This window comes from Varanus komodoensis, unplaced genomic scaffold, assembly GCF_004798865.1.
Source record: "Varanus komodoensis strain SLA01 unplaced genomic scaffold, ASM479886v1 scaffold17, whole genome shotgun sequence".
NCBI classification, from domain to species: domain Eukaryota; kingdom Metazoa; phylum Chordata; class Lepidosauria; order Squamata; family Varanidae; genus Varanus; species Varanus komodoensis.
Genome location: NW_025335505.1, coordinates 7190285 through 7212875, shown reverse-complemented (window position 1 = coordinate 7212875; position 22591 = coordinate 7190285). Strand labels below are relative to the sequence as shown.

The 22591-nt window shown below is 43.2% G+C and overlaps 1 protein-coding gene across 3 annotated transcripts in view; it reads right to left on the bottom strand.

Annotated features, from left to right (window-relative positions):
* Window positions 1-22591, bottom strand: part of LOC123021569 (cadherin-6) — a 79070-nt gene that overhangs the window by 34014 nt on the left and 22465 nt on the right. For 2 of the 3 annotated variants that reach the window (XM_044426400.1, XM_044426401.1), the window contains exons 2-5: window positions 7779-8073; window positions 6743-6862; window positions 2766-2933; window positions 455-642 (exon numbers count right to left, since the gene is read on the bottom strand). In XM_044426400.1, the coding sequence (XP_044282335.1) occupies window positions 455-642; window positions 2766-2933; window positions 6743-6862; window positions 7779-8073 (771 nt within the window). The remainder of the gene's footprint in view (window positions 1-454; window positions 643-2765; window positions 2934-6742; window positions 6863-7778; window positions 8074-22591) is intronic. The other variant, XM_044426402.1, reaches the window with a different exon arrangement.

The window sequence follows — 22591 nt, the reverse complement described above, 5'->3', positions numbered from 1 at the left end:
AACATCTGCCTTAAAATGTTTGCCTTTTGACCTTCATTCTGCTTAACAATAGTTTGACCTAAGAACTTCAAACCCCTCACAAAATGCTGTCTCTCAATAGATTTTAGCTCACACTGTTGGTTTTCAAAAAAGACTAGGTTGTCCTGCAATTAGCCTTCTTTTCTACCTCTATCTGGGATACAGAACTACTTTTTTGCAAATGTGGGGCCAATCTGTTACCCCACATCTCGGTTTATAAAAAGAAAGCTGTGAAAGCCAGGAGGTGAAATTTGAGAATTTCTTTTTCTACATGCCTTTTGGCAATGTCTTGGATGGACTGGATTGTAGGTTTACTTATTTGTAAATTACAGAACAGAATGTGAGCTGAGGTTAGACCTGCTATCCCAACATGTGGGATGCATTCAATGGTGTTTGCAATGCAAAGTGGTACAATAAAGTATCTTAAAAGGCGCACCTTTTTTACTGTTACGATGCCTTCTTGTGTCTCCTCATCAGTGACAACACCAAACATTTCAGAGCCATCCCCTTCCAGGATGCTGTATTCCATCTCTGCATTGGAGCCCACATCTGCATCGGTAGCCTTTATCCTGCCAACTGGGGAATCAGGTGGGGTAGACTCTGGAATTTTGAACTGGTAAGCACCTGAAGGTGAAGAAATAGAAACTTTAGCCAGGTAATTAGAAATATTTGGAATCCTTCCCTCTGCCCCTAAAAAACCCTTTCAGGCATGTACAGATTTAGATATACTGTCTTTACCAGTATCTGCACTGTTTACAGCGACTGCTAGATTGGTATACCTCCAGCTGTTTGCAGGACTTTCTGGCTGCTAGATGCTTTTAGTGACACACTTCTGTGTTTCATCACAGCCTGATTTAGTGGAAAACCAGGTGCTTATAAGCAGCCTTTCCTTCTAAAAGTTTTGGACTTCATCATCCCTAGTTAGCATGAGCAATGGCCAGGAATGGTAGGAGCTGTAGGCTAAAATATCTGGGCAGTGTTAGGGTGGTGATGGTTGCTATGAAGGCAATCATTTGCCCATTATATGTTACATATGACCAGGCATATGTTTGAAGGGCTGTTAAAATATGCTTTGCTTCCAATATAAGTAGAACTTGCACAGGATCACAGGAAGAAAAAAAAAATCCAAAAGTGGCTGTGTTGACCATAAAAAGTGCAAAATTTGTATTAGTGTAATGCTGTTATTAGGTTAACCAAAAGACCATGCCATAGTGTTGAACCTGTGCTGGAGATCAGTCTTGTAAAGTTCAGTTTAAAGACCAGAGTGGATAAAATGCCCAGTGGACACTGGAACCACCAGAAACCCACATTCTCATTTTTCCTGTATCAGTTCAACCAAAAGTTCACAAAAACTGCAAGCATTTTTCAAAAGTGTAGGCATTTTGAGATCTCCAGATCTTTTCTTTTCATCAGACAAGGTGTTACCAATCATGGGGACAGGGGCTGGGGGCCCAAATGGATACAGAAAGAAAAGTAATTGAAGGGGAAGTCAGAGTGCCTGCATGTTGCGAGGGGGAAGAGGATTTGGTGGACATTCAGACTGGTCTGTGCCAGTCTTTCTCTTTTACCCCTACCTGCTTTTTCTAAATTGGTGCTAATGAAGAGATGTGGAAGCTTTGAATATTGCACAATTTGGGAGAACTTAGGTTGCTGTGGTAAAGGAGTTACAGGAATATGAGTTTCCAGTGTTTCCAATGTCAATGATCCATCAGGGTTTTCCTTTGAACCTTAAAGGGGCTATCCCAGACATGGATGCACACAGCATTCATGCCACCTGAACCATCCAGAATGGTTAAATAGCTCCACTGACATTTCATAATAGGAAAACTGTGAGATCAGTGGCCCCCCAGCTCAGTAAAGTCTATACTGAGTGGCACTGACTCTCCAGGGTTTCACTGACTTGAATGTGGTTAAGAAGCCAGTACTTTACCTGGCCCTATTCCGTCCACTCATCTCCCTGCAAAGAGAGGGTAAATAAGAGACCATCTGACCAGGTAGATCACGGCCGATAGCTTTGCCAACCTGCTGTATGCCTTTTAACTCTGTCTGCTGTGGTCTTCTTGTTAACAAGCCACACTACAAATGATCCAAAGATACTGTCTTGCGGCACCTTTCAGTCCTAATGTTTCTGCATCATTGCCACAGAATATGCAAGCAGCCTGTGGCTAGAGATGCATAATTCTCTTTGAGCCATGGAGTTGCATCTCACAGGATGGCCTACTCTTGTCAGTAGGAGTTTCCTGTTGCCATATCCACAGGTCAAGCTTTGCCCTATAGGCTAATGTTTGCCCTATATTGTTGAGTTATTTCTCAAATGGAAAAAAAATCCAATCACATTTTATAGTACACAGAATGTGGCATAGTTATGTGTCCGAGATTATTTTCCTTGGAAAGAGAAGCATTTGGTACAGTCCTCCTAGCTACCAGGACTTCAGAATACATCACTAACAATGTAGAAATGAGGACGAAGTGACTTCTGCCAAGCACATACTGTAGGTGTAATTGAGACTGATATTTTTGTTTTCTCCACTGCAACTGCACCCATCTTAACTTGAATCAGGACAGCACATTCCAGAAAGAAAGAATCAAGTCTATCTCCACCCATTTCCCCCCTAAACATTGGTGTGACTTCAGTGGCATCTAGGTTGGCTATTTGGCTATTGAACTTTGCACCTGTAAGGTTCACAACCTTTGATTGTGCAACTGATCAGTGGCTTTAAGTAAATAGGTAACTTAATTTTCCTTACTTTGGGGGAAGCGGGGTGGGTTGTCATTGACATCAGTCAGTGTGATGTTCACCGTGGTGGTTCCTGATAATCCGCCCATCTGGCCTCCCATGTCCTTGGCTTGGATGACCACCTGGTACTGCTCTTTGTTTTCCCGATCCATATTCAGCAGAGCTGTTTTGATGATGCCTGGGAATGGGAAAATTGAAGACACCATTGAAGATACTGATGTATTGTTGGAAATACTTATATTCAGTAGCTGGAATGCATTACCTTTCTTCCTGCTTGGAGCCCCCACCCCCGGTATAAACCTGATATTAAAGGATGGAATGAATTTTCAGATGTCCTTTCCAGGGATGGAGAGATCAAGCAGCATGCTGAACGGCCCCTTTCCTTCAGTGAGGCAGCCAAGTAATTTTACATGTTGGACTTTGTGGTCTTGGGATTCCCACCTCTGATATGGCATTGGATTATTATTTCACTTACTTCAAGATGATGTAGAGGAGCTTGGGACAACTTCCCTGATTTCCCTGAGAACTGATATTCTGAGCCACAAAGTGGAGCTGTGAGCTTTCACTGTTGTAATGTGAAGTATTTTGGGGAGGCTTGATTTGAATGAGCAGTTAGGACCTATTGGTTTTACAAAAGACCCTCTCCCACTCAAAAGGAAACCTCCAGAACTTGGCTGTTGACATCGACCATTTTTGGATTTGCATGCTATGGTGGCTGTCACGACAAGGGCCTACGCTTTCAAATCTTCTGTTGCATTGCTAGCAAGGAGTACAGCATTTTGGAGTACTCCTGCCTCCTCTGCCCTCTTGACAAACCATGACTGTACTTACTCTGATAATTCAATTTATTAAAATTAATAACTAAATATAAACCCCAGCCTTGTCCTCTTGACTGAGCAGTGGCTACACTTAACCTGGTGTATGTATTTAACTGTTCCCAAGTTGCAGCAACTAAATTGCAGCCTTGTTAGCATTGCTACTTTTCTGAATGGTACTTATACCAGCAATAGCAGCCATGGGAAAGAAGCATAACTGTTTCACATGGTGCTTTCATCAGTCTATCAATCCCATGATAAACTGTTTTGTGAAATGGCAAGAATGTAACTCAGCCCACACAGTTGTTTCTTGTCCTATGTGTGCAAGAGTGTTTTTCCTCACATCCTTTCTGTTCCTGCAGGCTTTATTTTGACATCCTGGGCAAAACTAATGAAGCCAAAGACAGAAAAAGTACTTGAAAGACACAGTGCTACACAGTAAGTGTAAAAGGAGTCTGTGAGCTTAGCTCAGGCTGGAAAATATTTCTGAGAACAGCTGGATTTTATACTTTAAAAATGGAGGCACCAGGATCTCCCCTTTTTTGTCCCACAAGTTCTAGGGGTGGCAGAAGATTCTTGCTCTAATTCTGTCCTGGGACTCTGAAAAATGCAAACTCTAAAACTTCATCAAGTTGCCCTCCCCTTCTTTCTCCCTTAATTGCTCCTTTTTATTTTAGTATATCTGACCTAGTAAAGGGATCCCAAAATCCCAAGAGTTTGCACACTTTGGTTGCTCTGATAAAGGCATTGCACTTTATTACTTGCATGAATTCTGGAATTAAATAGAAAGCAGTTCAGCAGCACCTCACTATTCTTTCTCTATATTTAGAATAAGAAAGTGTGATGGGAGAAGTAAGCTAACAACACACACACAGAGCAAGAGACAGCAAAAACAAACTGCAGCTAGCTTTCCTTAGTCATCTAGTGACAGACTTGCCCACAGATTTTTTCCTCAGTTTAGCATGATCAAGTTCTAAGTGCTTTTGTTTATTTGGCCTCACCAAATAAACACAAATAAACAACTCCTTTTATACATGCAGGGGAGACATTAGAGGAGGCTTTAGGAAAACCCAATATCTGCAAAAGAAAATCTTTAGAAAAAGAAATCCCAAGTGTGGGAGGCAGGGAGGGCAGGCACTCCCAAACAACCCAAAGAGGACTGTACATGCTTAATGGCCACAACACTCTGACCGATGAGGCAATTTGGAGGGAATTAAAAATGGGGCTGAGGGGTAGCACTGAGGGCCAGGATCTGAATGGGGAGCATTTCCACAGCAATGTTTTGCTGAAGATCCCAGTAAAATCTGGTTCCTAAGGATTTGTCACAATAACTTTCCCAAGTACTCTCTGGATAGCTTGGACTGAAACTTCTTTAATTCCAAGGCAATGTGCTGGCTGGGAATTATGGAACTGCAGTGCAAGATGTCCAGAGGGCACCAGGTTGGAGAAAGCTCTGTTGCTCCTTCATGTTGCCCAGGGATTCAGCTACATGGATTGGGTCCTGTCTGATAGTTATGGGAATAAGAGAAACTTTCATCTCTTTGACCCTGTAATGCAGGGGTCTGCAAACTTTTCAAAAAGGGGGCCAGTTCACTGTCTCTCAGACTGTTGGAAGGCCGAACTACAGTTTGAAAAAAATATGAATGAATTCCTATGCACACTGCACATTAAAAATTAATTAAAATTAAAATTAATTAAAATTAATTAAAAAATAAAAATAATTAAAAATTAAGAAATGTTTGCTGTGCTTGCTCGGGCTGCAGCAGAAGCGCAAGATGAAGCTGTGTCACCCGCCGAAAGGAAGAGCACAACACGAGGGGGAGCCATAAGGGCATGCTTGCCTCGGCGAGGCCATCCTGGCTCCTCACTGCCGCCCCACTTCTGAGCTGGAGGAAGGTCCCCTCACATGTGCTCATCTGGATCCGGGAGGGGGAGTGGGAGTGGGAGGCGGGAGAGGTGAGCATGGGGTGGCTCCCCCAGCCAGGAGAGGACTGTGAGGAGGGAGGTAATGGCTGCTTTCCAAGGCAAGGGGAGGTGAGGGACAGGGTCACAGCTGGCCAAGTGGGGTGCCTCCCACATCTCCCTGCTGTGGAGGAAAAAATTATGGCAGTCACTCCACAGTGGCAGTGGCTTGCCCAGAGAATGCCGTGGCAGAGGCTCGGAAGTCACGGGAACCATGGCCCTGCTCCCGCTCTCCCTCGGCCCATCTGTCCCCAGGCTTGGCGAGACAGCTGTGGCTTGGTCTGCAGCCCGGGGACGTGGCTCACATAGTTAAAAATAGATTTAAAAAGTTATGTTTTTCTTACCTTCTATCTTTTTTTAGTGTCTTTGTCTCTCTCTCTCTTCCCACTGCCCTCCTCTCTTCTGTATTCTCACTCCATATTCCCGCTCTGTATTCAGAGCCAATCCATGTGTGCAATAGGGGAAAGAGCTGGCGCACGCACAATTGAAGGGAACTGTTACAATTTGGTGTGTGCGCTGGCTCTCTGCTAGTCTCTTTAAGAGACTTAGGAAAGTCTCACCCTGTATGTGAGGTGTGGCTAGACTTAGGACAAATTTACCCTTTACATTGGGTAGAGATGAGGGGTGGGATGCAGCCGACTTCTGTTTGTGGAATCTATTTGGGGTTTTATTTATCCAGAGGTCTATGAATCAGAGCCAGATGCAAAGCAGTTGGTGTGGAGCAGTAGAAGAAACTACCTATTGCACATCATTAGCCAAATGTTGTGTTGAATCCAGAATTACACCACCCAGCAGCAACTGTTGCATTTTTCATTCCACTTTAAAGCTAGGCTTAACTTGTTTTCAAATCATCTTCTTGTATGAACTGAACAGGAAGCAAAAATTATTCTCTAACTCAAGTTACCCCTATGTCACACATTTCTTTTCAAAGCCAAATAAACTGAACTGAGCATTTCTTTAAATGCCAGCATCTTAAACATACCCAGTGTTTGTTTAAACAGACTTGAAAAGGGCTTTGGATCCAGGCTTTGTTCAGCTTATTAAGTTCAGATACAAAGATTAAAATAATCTGATACATTTATAGACATATTGCTCTACTGGTCCTCTTGATGTCTGTACCAAGAATTTGTCTAATATACCCTAGCTCAACATAGCAAGTCATTTTAAATAATGAAAACTGTTAGAGAATGTCAGATTAAGGTCCCCCAACCTGACTCAGACTCAACGGAGAAATATGGCTGCCCCTGGAGAATGCTGTAGACAACTCTGGCACTGTTCCCGTAGGTAGGGTCATCGGCATCCGTCGCTGTGACTTGCACAACAAATGTTCCTGAAATCACAAAATATAAAAGCATATACTCTGCTCTGCTAAAGAACCCAATTTTAAACAGTCATGCTTGCTTCTATCAGTTGCATATGCTTCAACCTTGAAGCTTGCAGTGTTCTTTTAGGAAGAGATTGGAATAGGTTTTGCGAGAAGAGGGTTCAAGATCAATCATGTATTTTCAAGGTCAGCTCTTGGATATATGAGCATTTGATGTGGCTATTTTAGCAGTGGGAATAGGCTGGATATAAATAAATAACTACTGCTGCTTGTAACCATTTCATATACTTCAGAAAAACCACAGACACAGATGCTTTTTGAGAAATATTTGCAAATTCCCAAATTTGCAATCAAGTTCAAAACAGACCTTTTAAAAAGCACTCTTAGAATTGTGCAGTTTTAAATGTATTTTTGTGCTTTACTCAATGGTGGGAAAGAAGACACTTTTGAAAAATACACCAGAATTCCTATTTGCAAGTTGAAGGAGCTGAGAAAATGAAAATGAGAGCAATCAAAAATTAATTCTGAAGTGATTTTTAGGTAACTTAACTGCTGGCTCACCCATACCGACTCCTGAAACATGGGACTGTCCCCCGTATTCCCCCTACATTTGAGAAGTGGAGTTGGCCATGTTCTTTGCTCTTGAATCATTCCATTTTCATTCACAACTCACTGAGAGGCAGCTGTACTGGGACCACGGTATATGTGTGGGAGCTCTGATGTCCCCCCACCTAGATTTCTGCCCTCGTGACAACCATCTACAATGGGAAGAATGCTTCAATAGGTGTCAGTGGGAACTTTTCTCACACTGGGGATAATTAAGAGGAGGAGGAATTCCGATTGTCAGGGACAAGGACTCAAAATTGTCCTTTGACCAGCTAGTAAACTGGATCTCTGTATAGTTCACTTATCTGATACCTACCTACATCAGACATTTCTGGGACACTGGCATTGTAGATGTCCTTTGTAAATAATGGCTCGTTGTCATTGATGTCATGAATTTTGATGATAAACTCTGACTCAGGCTCCACCGGTACTCCAGTCCTCTTGTTGACAGCCTGGGCACGAAGAGTATAAACAGGCTTCTCCTCCCTGTCTAGCCTTCTTGTGGCTTGTATATCTCCTGTGTTCTCATTGATAATGAAGAGGTCTCCTGCCCCATCTCCAGAAAGGATGTATTTAAGTGAACCATCTCCTCTGTCCTGGTCAGAGTGAAGCTGTGGGAAAAATAAGAATTTCAAATAAAGGGATAAATAATATGGAAGTCACTCCCCAGGCTGAACTTCTGCCAACTGTTATTCATGTTGAAGCAGCACTCACAAGCTGGAAGATTCCAGAAAATGTATTTGCTGAGTCAATTGTCTCAGTCCCCATTGTCCAGCCCATACAGCTAGCCACCTCTCGTTGAGGCAAGGCATGCTTTTGTTTTGTATTGACAGGGAGATTGTTGCAAACAGGAAGGCTTAGCACTTTGCCACAAACCTAGACTGCATCAGCCATGATGGCTCAAGGGCTGGCCAACTTGATTTTACCGCCTTCTGGTTTAAATGGGAAAACCTAGCCAGGAAACCTAGTTTGTCCTCAGACCCAACTAAATGAAACATTAAATGCAGTGTTGCATTTACTGTGATGGTTTTTACAAGCACAAGTAGCATCCGCTACATCTCTGCTTGTGTGTGATAATCACTGAGATTCTCAATGGCAAAGGATGTTCCTTTGCTATGTTCCAGGCAAAATCCCTCCTTTGAAGCTAGCATGTTCATTAGGAGCATGTTCTCCATTTCTGGTATTTGTGGTGGGAGAAGCTCCCACACTGGTGCCAGTTGGGGAGTGGAGATTTCATCCTAATGAAAATACCATCTAGGCAAGAAACCATAGCTCCTTCCCCATTTGCATAACGTCCAATTAGTGGTACTTAACTAGGCAGAATGGAAACCTATTCAGATGACTGAACCTTCCCATTATTTATTTATTCATTTATTTAAAACATTTTTACCCCCTCCAATACAGAAGAACGTCTCAGGATGATTTACAATAATTAAAACCAATAGCAATTACAGTAATGATAGTTACAATAAACAATAATAATTACAATAATTTAAGACATTAAATAATGAAATGATAAATAACATTCATAACAAAAAAATGAAACAAAAACAAAATGCGACTGTAGATGTTAAAAACTATTAAAAAAACCCCAATCCTTAAAATGATGGGTGAATAAAATGGTTTTTACCTGGCACCAAAAGGAAAATAAAGTCAGCACCAGGGGTACCTCTCTGGGGAGTGCATTCCATAGTCTGGGCATCACCACAGAGAAGGCCTTTCTCCAGGTGGACACCCTCTTTACCTCCTTCAGGGAGGGTTCCCGGAGCAGGGGCTCTCCTGCCAAACTTAAGGAGCATGAAGGCATATAAGGAAGGAGTCGTTCCTTCAGGTATCCTGGTCCCAAGTCATTTAGGGCTTTAAAGGTTAGCACCAGCACCTTAAATTGGACCCGGACTTCAATTTGAAGCCAGTGTAGCTCAACAACAACAACTGAAGTATTCTAGTAGAATCTCCACATTCCTGGAGAGATGGGGCCTAGAGATATGCTTTACTCATTCTCTCCATCCTGGATGAGAAATGTAATACTAAGAGCGATTAATTCAAATCAGTATCCCCCAGTCTGGAAAATGAAAAGACTACGCAAGAGTTGCCTTCCATGACCGGCTTCTCATAAGCCCAGCTTTTTGTCATCACAGAATAGAGATTACCTGACATGACAAAGTATGGCTGATTCCCCTCTGTCCAGTTTTTAACATTTTTCACATGAGAAGGCAGAAATGAAATTATCCAGGCACCCATTTTGGGTAAAGAAGGGTTTCTGCCATGGGATAATTTCTTTGCTTTTAAAATTTGGTTATTGAGACTAGATGGCTGCCTTTCTTGGATCCAGCTTGGGAAATGGACTGTTCAGATAACATATCCATGTTTAGACACAAGATGCCCTACAGAACTGTAGGGTTTTCCCCTTTTTGTTTAACTATGAATACTACTGTGCCCTAAACATGGTTGATCCTTGTCTCCGTTTGACCAAAAAGAGGCAAGCTCCCCTTTGCTTTTAAGACATATTTGGAATTTTATTATTTATTTTCTAGTTGGGAGTCTCAAGTGACCTGATTTCCTAATATATTTTTTATCAGTTGCACCAATTTTCTTCTGGGTTTGGCCTTTCTGTCTTAGATGTGATTAATATATAGATGTTTTGAATTATTTTCTGGGTACTTCCTCTCTTCCTAGGAGGAACTGATATTCCAAATGGCCAAAGGGATAACAAGATTATTACATGCTTGCTTAGGAATGGTACCAAGAAATGACTATTTCTTTTTTCTTTTTCAAATCTTTTTTATTTATTTTCAGAAACCACACACACACACACACACATGTAGGAAAAAGGTGCCAAGGGTCATTCCAAAAATTTAGCATGCAATATCCTCATTTGAACACATTTATAATAAACAAACATCTCTATCAGCCAGCATCCCCTCCTAACCATTCGATTTTCCATCAAAAAGTTATCCAGCGAAATTTCTGTGATTTAAGAAGAGAATCAACTGAGGGAGCAAGATTTTGTTTTTCGGCGCCAGGCCAAGACCTTTTTATTTATTTTATTTAAATGATATTTTAATTGTTAATCTGTGTTTAATTTAATGGTTTTATATTATCGCCGAGAACTCCAAATTTTTAATATTGTTCTATGCTTTGTTTATTTGTTTTCCTTGTGAGCCGCCCCAAGGCTTCGGTGATGGGTGCGGCATAGAAATTTTATAAATAATAATAATATATGTATTCTAGAAAATGAAGAATCCCCTCAAGTGAATAAAAATGTGGTGTATAAGGGAGTATGCATGCTGTTGACCAGTTTGGGGAAAAAATATTCAGAAGGCCAAAGTAACTCACTGTGAGTGCCTAAGATAAGAACAAAAAAATCTCCATTCTCATATTTAACTTAAAATTCAGCTTCACTGCTGGTGGAAACAAACAAGTTATTTTTAATATATGCCAAAGTAAAACCTGCAGAGTGTCTTTGTCATTATTGCAAAGATGTAGTGACAAGATCAAGAACCTACAAAGATTTAATTTTGCATTACATTTAGGGGAAAAGTGACAGTTTCTGAAGAAAGAATGTCTGCAGAAAAAATACTCTTAAAATCAGTTGACTTTCCTATTTTTCACCATGTGATTATCTTTCTGCACAATGCATCCTATTAAGGGGCAATTAAACTGCGGGTTGTATGCTATTGAGCTCTCACTGCTTGATTAAGGAGTACTTGATGACCCTTGGACAGCTGTCTAAACTGTTTTCATCGAAAAATATTGCACTTTTGGTAGTCTTTGGATAGTACAACTATATTGATCCAGTTCTCAGTCCAAAACACCCATACTTCAGTGCATCGGGAATGGATGATGAGTTGAGAACTCCCTCTCTGCTTGAGAGTGGCATTTCAGAGAAGATTTGCTCCTTTGTTAAACCAAAGATTACCATGACTTCTGAGCTGGATAACTGGCTTAACCCTCCAGGGATACTTAGCATCAATTGCTCCCTGACAGAAAAAAATTACTTCAAGTCAACCTTTCACAATTCCATGTTTCACGAATGCCTCCACCATGATAGGTTGCAATTGCCATATGCTGCTTGTGCAAGCCCCACCCCCCAAATCTACCCAAAATAGATGGATCTATTGTCCCAGCTTTTAGGGTTAGTTCTACCCCCACTGAAATGTGAAAACAAAGAAATCATGCAGATGAGGTGCTAGTGGTCAAATCATTCCTACATGCTGCTGTTCAGTTCTTCAGTTACTCTTCATACAGACAGATGCTTAGATTACAATCTGTTCTTTCCATTTCTGGTGAGAAATGAAATGCACATAGGCAAGGTTCTTAATATTACTAGGGTATCAGGAGTCAATAGTACCCCAAAGGTTTATAAAATTCCTTTATGAACCCAAAAATTTAAAGGCACAATCAATGTACATTTGGAGAGAAAGATGACCTACAACTGCCAGTGTTCCCCTTCCAGCCACGAACAGTTATTAAGGGAAAGTTTAATTCTCCCTACAAATCACAATTACAAAGCAGGGTCAAGCTGTGGTTTCCATTCCTAGCTCAGGTGACCTTGGGAACTCTGCTTTGGGTGTGTTTTACTAGAACCTTGAGTTGGGTACCAAAACTGAATGAAACACAGTCTTTATAACTGAAATCCCAATTTCTGTAATTTTGTTGCTGCTCTTGCTAAATTTTGGGGCATCAGAAATGCTTCTGAGGCCATCACAAAGCATTTAGGAATATGCTACTCACTCCTCCTACCAACTCCTAGCTCTTACCCACATTATCCACTTTCAAACATAAGAAGAAGTTGTAGTTCAGGTGTCTTCTCAGAATCTGGGACAGGGAGCATTTCGTGTTCTTGTTTGTTTTCAAACCAGCAATGCCTGGTTTGCTGAGCTGGGAAGGTGACATCTAATCACAGCCAGAGGTCTGGTTCAATCAGTGATATTCATTCACTGATCCATGTTATTACTTGATGCTACAGTAAACAAACTACAAGCCCCATCTTCTACTGAATCTACGAGTCCTATTACCCATGCCACTTTACTGCCTTCATTTCAGAGTTCATGATCTAATCAGTGATGCGTGTGACTTAGCAGTCATTTGCTAAGGGCTTTGACTCTATTACCACAGCCAAAGCATCCCGGCTGCCCTAAAACAAAACAAAATGAAGCTAAGAGAAGTGAAGCAAGCAAGCAAACAAAAGACATAAGGAAGGCAAATGTTCAAGGGCCTCTTGGATGAGGGTGCTTTGCTACATCAGGGGAAACAGCAGCATGAGCAAGGGAGGCCACGAGAGGACCACGTTCTTCTCATCTGAGGAGAGCGAGGCAGTCCCATTTCTCCTGAGGCTCCAGATGTTTTCCTCTGTGCTTGTCTCAAGTGTGGAGGCAGACACTGTCCTATCACCATTGTCATTCTATTGTCATTCTGCTCCGACAGTGAGGTAATTCTTCCTGGTATCTAATCTAAATCTGGTTTCTTTTAAATTAACTCCATTATTCTATGCCCTGCACTCTGGGATGATTGAGGAGAGATCATGTCCTTCCTCTTTGTGACAGCCTTTCAGGTACTTGCAGGGTGCTGTCATATCACTCTTCAAGTCTTCTGTTCTTGAGCCTGATCATGCCTCGTTTTCTTGGTCTTTCCTCATAGGGCTTTGGCTCCAATCCGTGAAACATCCTTGTTGCCCTTCTCTGAACCCTTTCCAGCTTGTCTTCATCTTTTTAAAACTTTGGTGCCCAGAACTGGACACAGGACTCCAGGTGAGGTCTGACTAGTGCTGAGTATAGTGGAAGTTACCTGCTTTGGAAGTGATGCTTATGCTAATGCAGCCCAAAATAGTGTTTGCCCTTTTTACAGTTGCATCACGTTGGCTCTTGTTTAGCTTGTGATCTACAACAACCCCTAGATCAGTGATGGTGAACCTTTTAGAGACCGAGTGCCCAAACTGCAACCCAAAGCCCACTTATTTATTGCAAAGTGCCAACACTGCAATAAAACCTGAATACTGAGGTTTTAGTTTAGAAAAAAAAAAAAAAAAAAACTCACAGCCAGTCCAAGCAAATATATATGTATTCTTGAGAGCACACTGCCCGGCCATGCGAAAGCTCAGACAAGTCATGGCTAATGAGCTGATATCATTGCCTGGTGTCGCTACTCCTTCCTGAGCATGCGCATGGCCCCTGTGTGCAATGTTATCCAATGCTTGGCTGCTGGGGTGACTTGACTCGCATGCCTACAGAGAGGACTCCGCATGCCCGCTGTGGCACACGTGCCATAGGTTCACCACCACTGCCCTATATCCTTCTCATTTGCAGTATTGTTGAGCTAAGTATTCTCCATCTTGTAGTGGTGCATTTGGTTTCTTTTTCTAAGTGGAGGACTTAGCATTTGTCCCGACCGAATTGCAATCTGTTTTTCTTTGCCCAGCATTCTAACCTGTTGAGAGCACCCCGTATCTTGCCTCTCTTTTCCAGGGAATAAGCTAGCCCACCCAGCATTGTGTCATCTGCAAATTCAATTATCTTTCCTTGCACTTTAATGATCTCATCTAGATTGTTAATAAAAACATTGAAGATCACTGTGCCCAGGAATGGAGCCTGGGGCACCCTACTTGTCACCTCTCCCAGGCTGAGAATGGGCCATTGATGAGCGCTCTGAGTCTAATTTTGCAGCCAATTGTGGATACACCTGATGGTCGCACTGGGGCCATCCAGATGTTTTGGACTACAACCCCTCTGGAAAGCATTGGCAATGTTGTACGAGGATGATGAGATCTGCAGACCAACACATCCAGGGGTTGGGAGAAACTATGCCTATGCATGCATACCATGTGGTGTCTGAACACAAACTTCTCCAATAGCCCTGACTATTTTCCATTTAAAATAGTTAAACAGTTAAGATTAAAGCCCCTGAGGGAGAAAAACATGCCCATGAAAAGGAGGTTTGCAACCTAGTCTGGAAGGCAACAATTTTGTTGTTTGAGATTCTCTCTGCATTTGTCCTTGGTTCTTCTTCTCTGTTTCATACAGATTCTGTTGTTGTCATTACTGTTGCTGAAGGGAAGCCTAATTGACCCTTTAAAAATATTACAGTACAGGATGCACCTTGACCAGTGTGATGTGTTCCTGCATAATAGATCAAAAGATTTCCAAACAAAACCAAAGACACAAACATTTTAGTTGTGAATACGCTCAGGGCCTTTCTTAGACTTCATGAAATGCCGTTTAACCAATTCCATTCAAATCTGATGGAAAAGGAAATCTCACTACCTGGAACACTCAATTTGAATGGAGGGAGAGGTAAGCAGGGAATGCAAATTACCTGAAAGTTAATGCACAGTTAATGAAACCCTGTGATGCTACAAACCACCTTGCTACTATGTCTGCCTTGCAGATTTTAGAGATCTGGATTTTCCTCCCTGGATGAAGCACTCATTTTGCAATCATCATCCATGGAATTTCGCAAACTGAGAACACCTTCCATTTGTACTACTCCCACATTTTCCCTCCACTTCTTCCATCTCTTTTCCTACCTCAGAAAACCTGGAAAAGAAGGAAATCAGAGTTGCCACCTTCCTGTTAGTGCCTCCCCTTCCTTTTCTGCCTGGAAACGCCCACAGAGCAAAAGCAACAGCACCTCTCATGGATTCAACAGTGAGTCTAATGTGGTGGAGCCTTCCAGCCCCATTTCTTAGATCCCCGTTGCATCGGTCTGGTTGACTATTATTTCATTTCTATATTGCCCAATAGTCGAAGCTGTAGGGCAGCTCACAACAATTAATCAAGACGAAAAAAGCCTAGCACCCAGGCCTTGCAAAATAAGTTCCAGTGGAATAAATTAAGTGCCACCATTGCAGATAAGCATACTCTAGAGACAGAGTGGTGCAGCACATTGCTCTCCAATGTTCTCCAGATGTTTTGGACTACAATTCCTGTAGTCAGGAAGGCAGTACTGTTTAGAGTTGGGGATTATATGCTTTCTAGTCTAAAATATCTGGAGTACTCTGTATTGGAGAAGGCTGGAATGGGGAAATGTAAGAAAACCAGAACAGGAACAGGAAGACTCGGGCTGAAATCTCCAGTCAGCCACAGAGCTGTCACTGTTTAAAACAAAGAAAAGAGGAAGAACACAGTGACATATTGTATCATAACATTTACAGTGATTTAACTTGGTTATTCCCTGGGTTTAATAGGGACTCCTGTGAGAAATAATTCACTCAATAGAGATGGCAGGTAGAAGATGAACTACTAATAAAAGCTTTTATGTTGCACCAGGCACATTTTTACTAATTCCAGTTACACACCATTGTTAAGTTTAATTATCTGCCGCAATTTTAATGATTCGCTACAAAATAAAAATCATCCAGCCATTTCCTCATTTGTTTCCTCTGTAAATATCTGAAGAAACTGTTTCGAAATGCAAGCATTAAGTGATGAATTTCCAAACCTAGTTTTAGGTACTACTAAAGTGGCCTGGGTCACCAAAAATAAGTTTCAGAGAATAATTTTACAGTCTGTATGGTTTTTCCCCCTTTATATTTTTAATCTAAATTATACAGAATAAAACCATCAGACTGGAATCTGGAAGCTTCCCAAGAGGCTTTGTAGAATGCTAGTACAGAAATCTTTAAAATCCATCTTATGTATTTGAAAAATTAGAAAACCGTTCTTGGTGCAATTCCCCTGTGGTAGCCCTGTTAGCTGGAACGTGCTGCCTGAATCAGTGCCATTCCTATGCACGTCCATTCAGGAAAAGTCCCACTGTTGTATAGGACTGCGGCCTTAGTTACAGGCAAACAGTGGGATCTGTTGATGAGCTGTACTCTACTCTTTGCAGAGGGACTGTTTGCATTTCCCATGCCTGTAATCAAAGCAGAAAGTCCTACGGGTGGGGCCAGCAAGCCCTGAGGGCAGGGCCATAGCAAGGTGTGCAGGTCACTGATGGCTGTTCTCAGCTCCACCCCTGCTATCCGTATACCTCCCATGCTAGTTTGGCACTTGCTGGGATGGAGTCTTTGCAATCACTTCTGAGCTGCACGGAGTGGCCACTCGTGTGCTACTGAGAAAGAAGAGAGCAGATCATGCCGGTTTTCATACAGATTGTATGAATAGAATTAGTTTTTCAAAATCACCTTTATACTTTCAACAGAAATAACACACATCTCTCCACAATGCGAAAGGCGGTGGCTTTCATGCATCACAAAAAGCAACCCTGAGTGGTTTCCACGCTGCAAGGATTTTGGCTCAGATGTACCTGACACATGATCAGGAGGCAGTGGTAACTCTCCTCTCTCCTGCCGCCTCCTTCCCTCTCAGTCCTCCAGGCAGTATTCCAGGAGACCTCGTGTGGAGGAAGGAGGCCCCTCTCTTTAACACTCATGACTGTGAGCTACATTTGTTTCACCAGCTGTACAAACAGGGCACATGCCCTGCAACATGACAGAGAGGAGGAGAGAGTTGGTCGGGCACCCGCTCTTCCAGCTCCAGGGAAGCACTGGACAAGAAAGGGGTGCCTGATCCACACGCAGGCAGAAGATAAGGGTATCAGCTGGGCAGAATCATGGAAAGAAGCAGTGCCGCTCAGCAGGTTCCCACTCTGCGCATGCCTGAGGAAAGCCCTTGTGTGTGCAAATGAGCAGGAGGGGTGAGAACCAGCTGCATAGCAGTGCCCAATTGGCAGCTGCCAATTTCCTGCTCATCCCTATTCCTGATGCTGCTTTCCCTAGAGGCATCCTGAACCCAGTGCCCTCTGCAGAGGGGCCAAGTTGGGGTTGCCTCTCTGGCCAGTGGACCTGAGAATGGGGAACAGAGGCATGCAACCCACAACCAGGCACTGTGACCCCACTGATTCTCACCTGTCCCACACACTTGGAAGTGCAGCAGGAGAATCAGTTGAGTGGTGTTGCTCCTTTCCCAAGCGCTGTCCCACTCCTGCCCCAAAGAAGATCTTTATGGCAGGAGGCAGGCAGAGGGGGACCCCGATAGTCGTGTAAAGTGGCCACTGACAGTGGCTTGGCAAGGATAGCAATGGGCCATTCTTGCCAAGGGGTCCCCTGGTGCTGGGTTTGGCACCATGATGAGTTGTGTTTTCTGGATTCAGAGTAGTGCCAAGAAACCATAAAGCTTCAACCTCTGGTTTCTAAAATCCAAATGCAGGATGGGGTCTGGATGACACAATAGACCAGCAAAGGTGAAAGGACATCATGGCTTGTTGTGTCATGCAAAAAGCCTGAGACGTGAGGGCCAGCTCAGGCTGTGGAGCTTTGTTTTTATGGTTCTTTTGCCTTGGACTGGACATCTCTTCAAAGAGAGGATGCCTTTAAGCAGAGGACTCTCCAGAACCACCCTGCTTCAAGGAGAAAGTCCCATGTCTCACATGCATAGCTCAACAAAACCCCAAGTGAGCAGATGGAACACTAAGAGGCAACCAGATGTTCAGGAAAGATGTACCCTCAAGGAAGTCCAGAAAGATTCACAGGATTTCTTCAAAGGCCCAGAATATTCTAGAAAACTAGTAAAAAATGAACCCATGTGTAGAATAGCTGAAATATTTCACTTCAGACATTTCATTCTATTTCCACTTTCTCACATGCAAAACAGCAAAATGAACATTGTGTTAATGTGGGTTTGATAACAGCTAATTTCATTTTGCTTGATTATTTTATGGTGCGAAATTGACAATGTATCAGAGACACAATAGTAATTACAGGAAATTAATAGAGTGCTGGAAATGAGCCATTAATATATATTCATGTATACATGCTCTTATTTGGGATATTTTCCAATAATAACAAGTATCAATGTTTAATCAGATGTGCTAAAATGTCCTCTTTTTGTCTTTTGTTTTTATCCCTTTGTAGCATTATACATGGAAACATGTAATTGCTATATTATGAAAAGCATTTATATATTAAATATTATATTTCATACACACAAACACGTAATTTGTAATATTAATTATATCAGAATCACTCATGCAGTTTGTTGAATGGACACTAATGCTCTAACTATCTCCACAATCATTGTACAGTAATACCTTGGTTCATGAACGCTTCTGTTCACAAACAATTTGGTTTGTGAACAGAAAGTTTGGCAAAATGTTGCTTCCGCAACAGGTGACGAACATTTTCCCACAGCACTTCCGTGACTTTCTTGAGATATCCTATCCTATCCTGCTTTGCCCGGGAGCAGGGCTCCTGTACCACCAATCTGGTAGGCTTTGGGGTCCCACCGGGCACTTCGGGAAATGTTTGCTCTGCAGCAGAAGTCCAAGATGGTGCTGCGCCACCAGCTGACAGGGAGAGCACAACACGAGGGGGAGCCATGATGGTGTGCTCGCCTTGGTCGATGCCTTCCCAGCTCCTTGCTGCTGCCCCACTTCTGAGTCAGAGGAAGGTCACCTCATAGGTGCTTGTCCGGCTCTGGGAAGGAAAGTTGGAGGCCAGAGAGGTGGCTGCGGGGCAGCTCTCCAAGCCAGGAGAGGGCTGCGAGGAGGGAGGTAATGGCTGCTTTCCGTGGGCCGAGACGAGGGGAGGCGAGTGATGGGGCCATGGCCAGCCGAGCGGGATGCCTCCCGCCTCTCCCCACTGCAGGGGGGAGAAGCATGGCGACTGCTCGATGACGGTGGCGGCTTGCCCTGAGAAGGCCGCGGCAGAGGTGTGGGAGCCTCAGGCCCACTCCTGCTCTGCCTCGGCCCATCCGCCCCCGGGCTCAGTGAGGTGGTGGTGACTTTGCCTGCAGCCCGTGGATGTGGCTCATACTTTTGTGGTTAAAAAAATTACATATGGTTCAGAATGGATTAATCTTATTACATTGAAGGTTATGGGGAAATTTGATTTGGTTCATGACCAATTCGGTTTGTGACCAGAATCGTGGAAAGAATTAAGTTCCTGAACCGAGGTACCACAGAATATTTATTTTTAACGTGTTAGTGCAATGCCAGCTGCACAGATGAGAGCTGCTAGTTTTCCAAGTGAACAGGAAACATTTGTTCTGTTTACTTTGCTCTTGAGTAGAGGCACTTATGAGAGGCATTTCCATGCTCATCACTTTCTCAGGCATGGCTTCCCAGCTAGTTCTTTAGGTCAGCTGCCCTGAAATGCAGCACTGCTCACCCGGAAGGTTCTGCAGTCAGTTTCTCTCCAGCCCTTTCAAGGAATTCTCGCTTGAGCTCCTGGCAAGCCTAGCGTGGGTGTTCAAACCTTAGGGGGAGACTGGTCATTGACTGCCCCCACCTGAGGCACCTGAGGAATGCCCTGACTGCAAGGTCACATGTAGAGAGAGCTGCCCCATCAAGTGTCAAGCTTTATCAATGCTCTTGCTGCCTATCAAGCAGTCGTGTGCCTGGAAGCCCCATCATTTCAGACCTGCCCTCCAGTCCCACACACATTTCAGGTTGTGCGGATGCCTTTTGCATGTGTGAGAGTTAAACAGCCAGCGATGCAGAGGATTACATTTAACCCTGACCTAAAATTCAGACCCCCTTAAAAAAAGACCACACACCTCCCACACACACATTGCCAATACCATATTTGTCCTGTCTTTCTCCTCTACTCTGAATCCAGCACTTTTCTTAAAAATATTTGTGAAAATAACTTTTCCATTTTCCTTGTCATGTTGACAAGCATCCAAACCTAATATCCCATGAGGGCAGCTTAAGACTTGAATGGTTTATTACTGCTGTTCTGGACTCTAAAATGGGGTTTCAAATGACCAATACACCATTTAACTAAAATAACATTTTCATTAGTGCCAAACCAGTTATTAAAAACCAAACCAAACCAAACCAAACCAAACCAGGATGCCTTGACCATGTGTCTTTTTGTTGCTTGTCCTGTAATACTGAACACATGATGCAATGACAGAAGGGAATGCTCTGTTCTTCTCCAACATCCCATAATTACCATCTCCCACTATATTCAGTTTGGTCCTCAGAGTTTAGAGGTTTTTCATGAATACCTTTACTGGTTGGCAAATGAATTTAGAAGGCACATGCAGCCCAGGAGGGTCTGGACATGCCATTTAAAACCTCTCAAAACCTCTGAAAAGCTTCCAGTAACTGAGCAACTGTGCGCCCAACTCTGATTTGGACTCAAGTGGAACTTGAATCATAGCTGAAGCTCTCTGGGCAACTTACAACAAAGTATAAAGACAGTAAAATACAATAGATAAGAACATTAAGAATTAAAATTAATTTAAAATGACATAAATGTATGTTAAGAGACAATTAAAAACAGTTAAATAGGACCCAGCCAAGAGTAAAAGAAAGGCACCTTGCTAATCGTGTCAGGCCCCTGAATGACCAAGGAGGTCTTTAAAGGCCTTCTCAAAGATGGTTGTCTTAATCTGGCACCTACAAGATGGCAAAATTGGTGCCAGGTGGGCCAGAGCAGGGAGGGCGTTCCAAAGATGGGGGACCACCACCAAAAAGACCCTCAGTCAAGACCACTCTTGCCACCACCTGAGCCTCTTGATAGGTAGGCACTGGGAGGAAGGCTGGCCTAGTTGGGGTTAGGAGAGGCATTCCAACAGGTATTGCAGGCTTTATAGGTTAAAACCAGCACCTTCAATTGTGAGTTGAAGCATACAGGCAGCCAATGCAGGCAGGCCAGAACTGGTCTCAAATATTTGGACCTCTGGGCCCCAGGTATTGATCAGTCTGTTGCATTCTGCACTAGCTGCAGCTTCAAAGGAAGCCTCACAAAGAGTGTGTTGCAGTAATCTAGTCTAGAGATTGCCAGCACATAGGTTGCTGAAGCCAGCCTACCACCGTCCAGGTAAGGGCACAGCTGGGCCACCAGCCGAAGCTGGTAGAAGGCACTCTGAGCCACCAGTGCCACCTGAGCCTCAAGTGACACAGATGGGTCAAGGAGCACCCCCAAGCTGCACATCTGCTCTGTTAGAAGGAGCGCAACATCATCCAGAACAGGTTGCGCACTTCCCATCTGGTCTGGTCAAAGGAATCACCCACCAACAGCATCTCATTCTTGTCTGGATTGAGTTTCAGTCTGTTTGCCCTCATCCAGTCCATTACTGTGGCCAGACACTGATTTAGCACAGCCACAGTCTCATCTGCTGATGCTGAAAAGGAGAAATAGGGCTGTGTGTCATTGGCATACTGAGACATTACACTCCAAAGCTCTGGATGATCCTACTCCACCGGCTTCATGTAAATGCTAAATAGTATGAGGAACTCCATGTTGGAGAATCCATGGGGCTGAACAATATTTCCCAAGCACCACTGTCTGGAGGTGGCCCTCCAAGTAGGAGCAGAACTTCTGCAATGCAGTGTCCCCCATCCCATCTCAGACAAATGTCTCAAATGTATTTGCTTATGTTCCCCAGAACAAATTCCCTCCATGTACCCATTCACAGAACTCTTTGGCCTTTTCCATTATGACAGAGCCTGATGGGCAAGCATCAAACTGGACCCCAAAGGAGATGTTCCATTTCCTCAAAGGTTCTGCAAACTGGCTCAAAACAATTTTCTCGAGTTTGCAGTCAATTCACCACAAACTAGCCATCAAAACCCCCTGCTGAGAGGTACCAACCACCTCTCCTGAAAATTTGAATAGTACCTGTTTCAACAAAAAATATTAGTAAGGTTTTGAGACAGCTAGGAAAGGCAGCATTACCTGAGACCAAAGGAAAATCAAGCAGTGTGTGATAAAGGCAAAGAGGCTTTTGTAAAAAGCTTTACAAAGTCTTAATGAAGTGGGTTACATAAATCAGTCTATGAGAAGAGCTCTCTTGAAAGAGACCAAAAGCTTGTCCAGCCTAGCATTCTTCTGGCCGTTGCAGGAATGAGATGCCCATGGGAAGTTCAGAAGCAGGGCATGAGTACAATGTCATTCAAGCAGGCATTGGTGACTAAATTCCTGAAAACTATAAAAGGAGGAATGTGCTCCAGAGTCTGCATCCCAGCCAACCATCCTCAGCTTGTCAAGAACTTATCTGCCATCTGTCACGATTTATAGCTTATTTGTGTTAAGGATGCAATGCAGCTGCTTTCCTATTTCTGCAGTGATCAGATTTGTGATTCGCCACTAACAAGGTACAGAACATGCGGCAAACGGCTTGAAACACTGAATAGAAGATAGGTGACTTGCTGTCACGTTAAAATACTGGTTTACACATGGCA